Genomic DNA, 12,302 nt, shown 5'->3' with positions numbered 1-12,302 from the left:
CTCAGGTTGTATTAAGTGCTTTGAGTGGTCATCAAGACTAACCAATAACCATATGTGTGATCTACTTAGTCTCTTCTTAAGATTTTCAAAGAGAAATACTTATATTGGAAAGCCATCCCTGATTTTGTGAGTTGAACATCCAAATTTCTGCTTTCACATACCATATTGGTTTCTACGTATCAGATTGCATCAAACGTAGCAAACGACTTGTTTGCCTGTCTGTCGCAAACATTAATAAACCTTGAATAAATAGGCGACCAGTGCTCTGTAGCTTTCAGCGTTTGGGGGGGGGTGGCTTAAACGGTTACATAAGTGCCCCCCCCCCTCTCTTCTCCCCTCTTTTCCCTTTTCCACCCACCTCTCCTCTCTTCCCCATTTGTCTCTACTTACCCAAACCGGGTGAGGCAGATGAGGCAGATGGCCACCCACATGGAGTCTGGTTCTACAAGAGGTTTCTTCCTGTTTACTAGGAGTTTTGTTCTCTCCACTGTCATCAGCTCTGCTCCTTGTGGGAAGTGTTGTGTTTCTCAAAAATGTTGTAGAGTCTTAACCTTACAATGTACCTTTAGATGTGTAGTGTATATTGTGGCCATTTGTCATCAGCAGTCTACCTCGACCAGTAGGTGACTGAGCAGAGAACAATGGGGAAGAGAGTGCTCCACCACCTACACCATTGACATCGCCTCAACTTTCGAGAACAGGTCATCATTAATGGACATAGCCTCCATTATGTCGCCCATAGTTTTCTGAAGAGCGGTTTTGAAACTCAAAGTAGGTGACTCTCCCGTCACAATCTTGCCTGTCCCTGATTCCTCCAAACAGGTAAAGAAGGGAACTGTGGGTGGAGCTGAGGTGGCCAGATCTTAGCTGGTTGCTGAACAGCACCCACTTAGCTCGACAATAATTGACTAGTTCAGGCAAAGGAGTTAGACTAAGGGGCTAGGCTAGTTGCTATCCTGTGTTGTCAACCAGCTAGCACTGCAGTCTTGATGATTCGGGATGATAGCACTCATCCTAAGGAACTTTACATAAATTACTCTCAAAAAATGAAATATCTATTTATCTACACATGTTTAAATGCTTCAAGGTATTTTAGTTAATAATTGTGGCCATTTAAACTAAATGCAAGTTTAATGCTTAACTGTAAATGATCTGTGTATATGTCTGATTAACAATTTATTTTATTTTTTTTTTTACAATTTTATTTATTCTAATTAACAATTTGAGCCTAAAGTTGGATGCTGGGGTGGTGGAGGGGCTGAAGCAACTGTCAGAAATACTGATGCAGCAGTAGAGGGGGCCAGTAAAGGGACTGATGGGACGTTTTCTCAGTTTAAAGGGATAGTTCACAAAAAAATTAAAATTCACTCATTATCTACTCACCACTATGCTGATGGAGGGGTGGGTGACATGTTTTAGGCTTTAGACTTTAACCTCCCCTCTTCTCTTCCTCATTCCTATAATCCCACTTTTAATCCCCTTTTCCTCCTTAAATATGGACTCTACAGCCCTCGGCCCGTAAGGCATAACTGTAACCACGTGCACAGGATAAGTCTGTTAATTAAATCTGAATTAATTTGTTCATGTGTACATTTTATTATTTTAATAGGGTTCACTGTTTTTTGTGTTTATGCCACTTCATTTATATATTTTGTTCAGAGTTCATCTGTAATCATATCTGATTTAAATTAAATTCTGTTTATATTGACACTTCTTATATACTGACTGTGATAGTGGGGGTTTGGACAGTGTCGACTGCAGGAGAGAGGGAACAGGGATGTGTTTTGGGTAATGGTGCCAGGGAGGGAGTCTATTTCAGTGGAAATAAGACGTTACTTCCTGCCCCTGCCTGCTGCACCCGACTTCACCACCTCCCGCCTGAATAATGTAGAGGATTTGTTGCCATTGGGAACGCATCTGTGCAGAAAACCCTGCTGTGCTGTGCTGTGAATGTGTGAAAAGCAAACCGAACTTTACCCCCAGATTATGTCTGAAATTGGTTTATATAATCGAGGGCAAGTGGCCATCTAAGCCTTCAAAAACCTGTTAAACATTGCATTTAGGACCCCCCTTAAACAAATCATCTGCGATCTCTGTGGGTAAATGTGCTCATATATGTAAGTATGAGATCTTGCAAAATAACTGTAATTGAATGGCTATGACAAGCGTTTCAGGAAAATCGTTATTCACGCCGTCAAGACAAGTCCTCTATATGAAGTTTTAAAAAGTACAAAATTTGGCAAACTTCCCATCTTATTTTGTAACATTTCAGTGCAGGGCAGAACTTTCTATGGACAGGACTAACATTCCATTGAAATAACTGACACTGAAATCCAGCTGCAGCAGGAGCTGCTTATATGTGACAGAGAGAGAGCTGCTACAGACAGAGAAGGGTACTACTGACAAGAGTTGGTGCGTGAAATTATCCAGGCTGCATGTGCACAGGACAACAGGTTTGATTTATTGAATTTATGTTAATCAAAGTATGGTAGCAGTGAACACCTGTTGTCTGGTTGGTGTTGGGAGACCCACAATGGCAGGAGACCTTGCCACAATACCATCTTTGTGTTACTAACCCTCCACTGCAGCTCAGTGCAATATCAAAACTACTAGAACAAAGTATATGCCTCCAGAATGAAATCCCATGAACCCTAGATTCTAGTTAAGGACCACAAACATGTAGTCAATGATCTCTACAAGACTGTCAAGATCCCCATAGATCCCCATTGTTCCCAGTCCAAGATCTATACCCACTCTGGCAAGGACACTTAAGACCCCGTAAATCCCAGTGAAGATGACTAACAAGTGGAAGCCAAACAAGGGCCCAAGAAGCTCCCCTGAAGCCCACAAATTACGTAGACAACATTTTAAAATATTTTAATGTACAGTAAACGTGTCCACATTTGCTTGCAGAACTTGTCCTAGATCCTGACCAGGTGTTGTTGCTCCAACAGACAAGCTGACAAACAGTTATCTTTTTTTTTTTGGGAATTCTTCATACCAGACGCTGAGAAATCTCTAATCTTCTCCAATCCTCCTCTCAGTCATCAGAAGCCCCCAGGCAGAGCTACATTCTCTCCAGACTCTTCACATATTGGCCTGGCTAAATCGGGAGCCACCAGATTAACGCCCAAATCAATTAGAGCAAGCAGCAGATGAGTTAGTTAAACCCCCCCCACCCCCAGACTGACACCCCCCACCCCCCCACTCTCACCCAAACTAGCGCCCTCAAGGACTTTTGAGGATTATATTATAGCCTTTAGTGGTGTTTATACTTATCATCTTGTAGGAGAAAGGAAAAGGAGGGGGCTTTTGGTCTCATTGGGTGGTGTTTGTTTAGAGGTTAAAGAGGCGGAATGGTGAGTCTGAATCACTAGATTGCCTAGAACTGTCTGGCTGGGGAAAGACGGAGAAATAACCCCCACCCTCCAACAGCTACTGTTAAGGGGTCTTTGAGCAAGGCAATGAACCTGTAACTGAACCAGAAAAGTTCAAGTCTTTAGAAATGTGTGATGAGCAAACAACTAGTCATGCATTGTCTAAGTTTATTTTTAAGCTTATGTTTTCACCCTTGCTTGTTGGTTGTTTGGTTTTTTGTAAGCAAGATGCAAACAACTAGTGGAAGGACCCATTAAAACACATTATATTTTGGTGAGGATCCAGATCAGGGGGAAAGATCCAGAATTTTCTTTTCACTTTAACATTGCTGGGTTCTCTTTGCTTGTTTTTTACATTTTCACCATCGTCCCAGGAAATAATTAATTGATCTTGATGAAATACAAAAATAAGACACATTAAGGGAAATAATATCTATGAGTGTGTGAAATTTGGTGCAGCTTGAATGAATTTGGTTTGGGTCTTGAAGGAACTAAGCACTCTACTAAGTGCCATTTGTTTGATCATTAGCAGGATTAAAACTCTCATCCAATTATCATGACATTTTGTGGGGGCATGGGGCTTGACCCAAAGAAGCTATGACATTTTTCTGTGGATCCAGAGCAGGGGGCAGATCTGGATCTAAAAGCGATAGCTAGATCACGGTAGTGCACATGCACTACATGCAGAAAATAGTGCTGCAATAACACTGCACACAGCTATACAATGCAGCAACAGACCAAAACCCCAACTTATGTTATAATGAGAAGTGTAATTATATTTTTGGTTCATTATGAAACTCTGGTGGGTTAGATTAGATTACAGCAGGCCACCATAGTCTGTATAATTAATGGAAAACACTGATTGTCCATGATGAGAAAAGCATTAGCCTTGGCAGAGCTATTCGCTCTCAGAACAGCCTTCTTATTTGTTTGTTGGCAGGATTAGGCCAAAAAATGACTTCACTGATTTCCCAGAAATTTTGTGGAGGGCCGGTGCATGACCTGAGAAGTGCATTTGTGGAAATAATTTGTGGATCTTAAAGGGGCAGTGTGTAAAATTTTGTGATATCTAGTGTTGAAGTTACATGTTGCAGCTGAACACCCCTCACCTCACCCTCCACTTCCAAACATGAAAAAGAAACTGTGGAATCCTCCACTTGTTATAAAAACTCAAAAAGTGTTTCGTTTATTCAGTCTGGACTACTGTAAAAAACATGGCGGCCTCCGTAGAGAGGGTCCCCTCAGTGTAAATATAAAGTATTTAAATATAAAGGGCCTTTTCTAAGGTAAAGTGCTACAATTCATACAATTTAGATGAAATGAACTAGTGAAAACATCATGAGGATTATTCTACATTAAATATCTGCTAGTAGTTCACACTGGACGTTTAAGTAATTCTGAAACAATTCAGGCATGTTAAGTGTTTTTGTGCAGATCAAAATAATAATCTGGATGTATTTAATTTAAATGTGGTATCATATGGGGACTGTTGGGCCCTGGTGGATGTATGCTTTCTCCTTAGTGCTATTCTAGTAATAAATGTAATTAAGTTAAATGTTATAATATAATGTTAGGCATGTTATATTGTAATTTGGTGGTGACAGTAGAGGAAGGTGCAGTCATATGTGATCCTCATAATGCTTCACTTACAAGTGTATCTATTTGTGTACAAATGTTTGGTTATTGTTTGAAAATTCAGAACACATATATGCTCTTTCTGCTTCAGGTAACAATTTTTTTTCTTTAAAATGATGGGCACTTTTCACTTTTTCCCCCCTCCCCACCTTAACAATTTCGTTTGGTTGCTTGTATTACAGCAAAGTACAGCATCATTACTGTCCGTACTGTATCTCTAGAATGAGAAGAACGTTAAATCAGAGCTGTTATCTCAAGTTTGGCAAAAACAAAACATTAGACACCAAACTTTACTATAGGTTATTTTATGAAATATGTAGGAATAAGTGTGGCAATCCACTGTATTGTGTTCTGTGAAAGCCAGGGCTGATGTTGTCAGTAAAGTTGTGTTTTAATTTTTAATTTCTGACACTGGAGACTAGGTTTTTAATATATTCGTCATGATTAGATCAATCAAAACTTTTTATACATACTCTGAGTAGAGAAGTTGTTGAACCCATCAAGTTTATCACCAGAGATGTCAACACACAAGATGACTCAGCAGAAATATTCATTTTGCATTCATGAAGTAACTTATTATTATGAATTATCTGTGCATAATTGCCACAATGTGAACATGCAACCAATAACTTTTAGAGCTGCTGACACAGCTATAAGAAATACTTAGCTAGTGACTCTAAATTCTCCCAGTACAACCAAACTCACCAATATGAAACCGTATACAACTTTTGTAGGTGGGTGTAGGAGGGTTCAATGGTATTGCAGTTAAAAAATTACATTATAAAATAAACAAAACCAAAAATTTTCATTATGCACTAAAATGGTAGAATATTGTTATAACATTGCCACCTGGTGGCTCAGGGGTTAGAGCGGTCATCCTCTAAGCAGAAGGTCTACGATTCTATCCCAGTACCGAATGCCAAAGTGTCCTTGGGCAGGATACTGAATCCCAAATTGCCCCTTCTCATAGAGAAAATGTGTAGTGTAATGTGTGTGATGGGTGAATAAAAAGCTGTACTGTAAAGAGCTTTGAGTGCTCATCAAGACTTGAAAAGTGCATATAAATATAGACCATTTACCTGGAACCCTCCAAATTAAATCTGACCTTGATCACTGAAAAAAAACATAAACTGCGTGAACCAAGAATCAGCTAAATGCAGCTACCTAAAGTGATAAACAAGCAAAGGTTATGGTGAGAGCTGCTGATGCATCTAATCAAGTTGTTAAATTACTGTTCCGTAAATCCTTTTAATTTGTTTTTGTCATCCAGATGGATAATCCCCTGTAGGCAGAGATTACAGGGATTACCACTGAATAACTCTCAGGGAGGATTAGCTCCGCACATTTTGTCAGCGTTAGTTCACTTTCAGGTTTTCCTTTTCCACTTCCTGACAGGCGGGGTGTCCATAAACACTGTGGCAGCACTACAGAAGAAACTAAAAGCCTACACCACACTTAATAAATTATAACTGTGGTGTCATAAATGAGATGAAACTGTGTAGCTGCTTTGTGGTTTAAGTTCAGGCTTCTGTGCAACAGGAACGATTGAGACTTTTGTTAAAGGTCTCATATATGGGTTCAATGACCGTTTCCTGAAATCCTATAAAATATAAGTGACTTTTAAAGAGATTAATTAATGAATTAATAATACATTCATTAAGATTTCACTTTTTTAAATTATTATTTAGAGTAGTGACAAACACAGTCTATCTTCGATAAGGGATTTCTTGACACTTCAAAAAAATCCTGACCAGCAAAAGTCTCCTTAATTTTTTATATAATCATATTATTTTGTAGGGGGGGGGGCATGCAATATATTCCTTACTTTTTATCGATGAGGCTTGAGTGGCAGACAATAACGCTCCATCTCAGTGATATTAGTTTATCTTTCATATCACTTATACTCAACAGTGTCATAACAAAAAGACGAATCAGCTACTCTGATTTATTATATAGGCTATTACTATGTGTAAGTAATTTACTTGATTGTATTTATTCATCTACTTACCCCCTTCCCCCCCCCCCCCCCCCACACACACACACAGACATAGAAACACACCCCACCGCCCACACACACAACCACATACACCACTACCCCTGGTGTGCACCATGCAGCCTGCTGCATGCTGCAGAGCGAGGAGCTACATGGGAACCGAAACACTTGCTCCGCTCGCGCAGGTCGGTCCGTACAGAATCACAGCGCTTTCATCAATGGGACGGCGTGGAGCGCGCAGTCACGGTGCATTAAAAACCCGCATGGTTCGAATTATCATCTGGTTTTCAGCAAAGTGAGGGGCTGGGTATACACTTTCTAACATGTCACTGCTAAACACACATAGGTTTCCTCAACTATCCTTATTAGGACATTATATTGACTGCCATTCATTTTAGACGGTCGAACCAAAATCCTTTATCCGTGACATTACCCAGGAAACAAAACCATCCAAAGTGGGTGCAATGACAAAACACATACAGACAATTTGGATCTTTGGATATTGCAAACTGTTGGGATTTCTTGACACTGAGTTAATCATATTATTGTGAATAGGGGAGGTATGCAATTTTTTTCCTTAATGATTTTATTTTTATCGATGAGGCTTTGTTTACAGGCAACAGACGACAACGCCACATCTCAGTTATATTATTTTCTCTTTCAATTACAAAGTCAAAGGTGTCATAACAAGAAGACGAATCGTCAACTTTGATTTAGCCATTACCATTTGTAAGTTATTTACTTGATTTCATTATATTACGATTTTTGTTTACGTTTTTGGTTCCTACAAAATAAACCCCTGTCCTTGAGTATCAGATTCTGTCTGCGTGCGAAATATAACCAGCTACATAACACAAAAAATATCATCACATATCTGTGAATATTCCAATTAATAACAAACAATAACAGAAAACGTTCAGCTTGTATTTTACAATTTTGGTATGCTGTGGATTACAGGCTCCGTTGTAGGAAGAAGAGCAATCCATGCACATGAAGCTGGTGGCAGACAGTTATGAGGGCCTCTCTTGATGATGCTGTAGCAGGCTCCTGTCAGTGTGTGGTGTTGTGTTCAGCACCTGGTTGGTACCGCGATGTGCGTATTGTGTGTCTGTTCTGAGGCACGCGGGCGCCCGACTACAGCTTTATTATGTAGACAGCAGCACAGGCCCCATTTATAACACGACATGTTGCATTGACCAGCGATGGGAACGCAAGTGGTCGTCTTCCCACGGTCACGGCCCGTGTTGCAGCATCATGTCTTAACACTATTATCCACGTACACGCAGTGCATGCACACGCAGCCTGCCCTGCAAATACTCCCCTTTCTCGACAGAACAAAGTGAGCCCATTCACTCAATGGACTGAATAGATGCATACTTACAGACCCCAGACCAGTAGGCAGCCTCCTTTTATCGTACCAAGGAGCGTTAATTTGTAGTATGAGGTGTCAGAGAGGCGCGCGCCCCGAGGCCCACCACTGTGCCTTTAAATGTCAACCAGTTCTCCCAATCGAAACTGCGCTGACTGGCACAAGTGGCGCATCGACCACTCTACTGGTGAATGTGTTTATGGAGGCAGTGCTGCCCACTTACTGCGGAATAAATGACCCAGTTGTTACACATCACCCGCAGCAGCACCGGGTCACTGGAGGAAGAGCAGCCTCATATACTCTGGTTCATGTGTTCGTCATGTTAAACACAAATGATTCACATGAATCCGTTTGTATGCGCATGGCTGCTAACATCTCAAACTGCACGAGTATCAAAAAAGTATCACTTTTCCAATTTAACTTTTAGTCTCTTGTGTGAAAATACAACCTATTTTAATGTAAAGGCAATGTAATGTTAATTTGGTTTTGCTGGCAATTGTATAAGCGGCTTCCATCAAAATACTGTTTCATGGGAATTCATTTTTATTCGAAGTAACACATGGTCAAGAACGTTTGCACTTTAAATTTGACATTTCAAACGCCCCCTTCTGTTTTCGAGTCTCTGAAGCTGTTGATGTTTAATAAGACTACATCTGGCTACACTGTGTCAACCAGTCCGTGTCAGAAAGCCGGTGACTGGTTCGGAGCTGTTGGTTACAGGGCTGATTTGTGAACAGTCTCGTGCATGTCCCGCAGGACAGAGGAGCTGGCAGCTCAGTTCAGATGCTGACGGGCGCTCAGGGGGCGGGGCGTGCTCGGGGGAATACCTCGAGATGCGCCTTCGGACAGAGCTGTGATTGGTTGGTTCTCCTGGCGAACGGCACGCGACAATGGATGTCGCTATAAACAACCCTCGCGTGCCGGCTCCCAACTAAAACTACGTGTTGAGCGTGAGCAGCGAGCACGGAAGAAACTGCGCGTCATTGTTACCACAGGCGACGGACAGGAGACAGAAGCAGCGCAGACAAAGATGGACAGTGTGCTGGACCCTTTCTCCGCACTCGACTCTTTCTCCTCTCCTCCTTATTTCGACGATGACGACTTTTTCACCGACCACTCATCAAGAGACGGACACTTGGACACTGATGATTTTTTAGAGGACGACGTCGACTTCCTCACCAGTCATTTCCAAGACTATTACAGCAAAGACGACTGCAGCAGTGCAGCGCCTCACGATGGAGACTACGACATCGGCAACATGTCCTTCTCCTCCTCGTCCTCCACCTTCTCATACGGCTGTGCTGACAGCACGTCGGACCTGTCCCCGCAGACGGGCCACCACGGCGGACCGTTACTGAAGCGGCGGAGACGGATGCGGTCCGAGAGGGAGATGCAGCATTTGAGACAGGCGGCCAACGTCAGGGAGCGCCGAAGGATGCAGTCCATCAATGACGCGTTCGAGGGGCTTCGCTCCCACATCCCCACTCTGCCCTACGAAAAGAGACTCTCCAAGGTGGACACTCTGCGGCTCGCCATCGGCTACATCAACTTCCTCGCCGAGCTTGTGCAATCCGATCTGCCAATAAGAAACTCCAGCACCGAAATACACGTGCAACCCAAGAAGGTCATTATCTGCCACAGAGGAACAAGTAGGTCCATCTAAAGATCCTATCCAACTTCAAAATTCAGTGGTGTAGTCCCAATAGTGATGACTATGTGAAAAATGTGCAGTACAGTTATCTCTGATGCACAGTTTTGACGCATGCAGTCGTTTATATTTATCCTTAATGGAAGCATGCATGGTCAAAAACTGTTTACAGATAGAGATTTTAAAAAGCACAGGATTAATGTTCATGTTCTTCTTTTCCCTCGCCAGGGTCTCCCTCCCCCAGCGACCCGGACTACGGCCTGCCACCGCTGGCCGGTCACTCTCTGTCATGGTCGGATGAAAAACAACTCCGAGAGCAGAACATCATCCGCACCACCAAGGTCTGGACCCCGGAGGATCCGAGAAAACGGCACAACAAACCGGGCCACACGAATATTGAAAACGAGCCTCCTCTCGGTCTTGTGGCCAATTACCAGTCCATCTGACGTGCGTTGTACAAGGCGCACTGTAAACGTGAAGACTGTGAAGTGCAGGACGTTAATATTTTTCAACATGCACTTCTAGGCGAATTGTGAAAAAGTGAGCACTAGAGTTCACTGTACAGTTGTATTCAATGTTGTAATTTTTTTATCATGTTGATAATTGTTTTGTAATTCAAGCAACTGACAATCATGTATTTATTTTTCACCAGTGATAATATATGTTTTAATTTAATTGTACTGAATTTAAATTATTTTTATACTATTGTACAATGATTTCGTATATTTATATACAACCTGCAAATAAAAGCACCTGTTGATAAAAAACGACCTTTCTTTCCTAAATGTTTCATATGTTTATATATATATATACACACACACACACAAACTATGAAGCTGAATTAGCTCTATTTAATTAGTGGCCTCCATAATTCATGTTTGACCTTGGAAACTGAAATTCTATATATCAAGGCCCATCCAGCAGACATTTAAAGTAAGATTTAACCGATTTAAATTGGCATGGAAATGAAGTCCAGTGTATGTGACTGAAAGCTTGTACATTCTAACAACGTCTTTGTTAATGAATACTCGCTCAGGAGATCTGACATTTAAACACATTAGAATACATAATCTCTATACCTGTTGAGAAAACACTTCTATTACACAATATTCTCCCCATGTATTCTCACCCTATATTCTCCACCGCAGGAGATCAGAGCAAAAACATATTCTGTCTATGATGGACACTGCACCTAAGCATGTCTATAAAATACACACTGATGAAACACCGTGTTGTTCCTCGTCTCCTACATGATGCTGCCCACTGCATGGTGCATCCTTGCCAATAGACAGAGGAAAGGGAAACTCTGAGATGTAGAGGGTTAACACAAACTAACACTGTGACATAATTACGCTAATGAGATGCTAACGAGAAGACGCTGTATACCAACAACAGCTGAATGTGTTAAGAGCGCAGGCAGCAGTATGGTGGGAATCTGTTGAATGCTACTCTCTACGGCCAGGTGCTGCCGGGGCAGATTTTCCCGTGGTAGCGGCATCCCTCTAGTATTCCCCCACGGCCTCCTCCGCGGCCGCCCCCATGCTGCCACCGCTGTTGCATATATGAACCGAGCGCTCCTAAACGCTGCAAACACGACACCGGGGGGACGTGAAACGCACATGGCTACAAGGTCGATCTAGGGATTCTGAAAGTTTGGATTCTAAAAATCTCAACACAAAACAGGTGAGTTATCTTATATTTATATACATTATACCCCCCCTCCCTCCTCTCTCTCTCTCTCTCTCTCTCTCTCTGTCCGCTTCTCATTACCAGCGCGTCAGGAGCATGTAATCCTATTAAAGCCATTAGAAAGTCAAATGTTAGGGAGTCAATGCTGGCAACTTCATCTCTTTGGCAGGAGGGACTGTTCCTCTTTGATTGTGCAGCAGCAAAGCATTTGGGTTAAAACAGTGGTAGCTTTGTAGTTTCTCGCACCTTAACGTCTTTGTTTCGTTGATGGTTCTTGGAGCGCAGAACGCCTCTCAGCATTCTTTGGTGCGGTCGCAGCGAAGCGGAAAGGACAGGCTGAAATATCCCCGACTATCTTGTCACTCCGGCTACGGGCTTGGCAAGGCTTAAAAGGACACGACCATTTCACTGTGTGACAGGTTTTATTTTCCTCAGCTCTCGGCAGGCCTGGACATTATGGGCCACGCCAAGCGGTAATTTGGTTGAGAAAGGCTCGGCGCTGAGCTCAAAGGCCGCTGATTCACCATATAGACAGGCGGAGCGCTTTCATACCTACAGTACAGGGCACACAGCAAGAAACTCCACTAAACA

General features: G+C 42.2%; 1 protein-coding gene across 1 annotated transcript; it reads left to right on the top strand.

Annotated features, from left to right (window-relative positions):
• The first annotated feature begins 9,218 nt into the window (after nucleotides 1-9,218).
• On the top strand, nucleotides 9,219-10,779 carry ptf1a (pancreas associated transcription factor 1a). Its single transcript, XM_020106816.2, has 2 exons — nucleotides 9,219-10,023; nucleotides 10,251-10,779. The coding sequence occupies exons 1-2, from the start codon at nucleotides 9,405-9,407 to the stop codon at nucleotides 10,466-10,468; spliced, it is 837 nt and encodes a 278-aa protein (XP_019962375.1). The 5' UTR covers nucleotides 9,219-9,404; the 3' UTR covers nucleotides 10,469-10,779.
• The last annotated feature ends 1,523 nt before the right edge of the window (nucleotides 10,780-12,302 follow it).

The sequence above is a fragment of the Paralichthys olivaceus genome, chromosome 16 (genome assembly GCF_024713975.1).
Source record: "Paralichthys olivaceus isolate ysfri-2021 chromosome 16, ASM2471397v2, whole genome shotgun sequence".
In the NCBI taxonomy this organism is placed as follows: domain Eukaryota; kingdom Metazoa; phylum Chordata; class Actinopteri; order Pleuronectiformes; family Paralichthyidae; genus Paralichthys; species Paralichthys olivaceus.
This window is presented reverse-complemented; position numbering and strand designations above follow the sequence as displayed.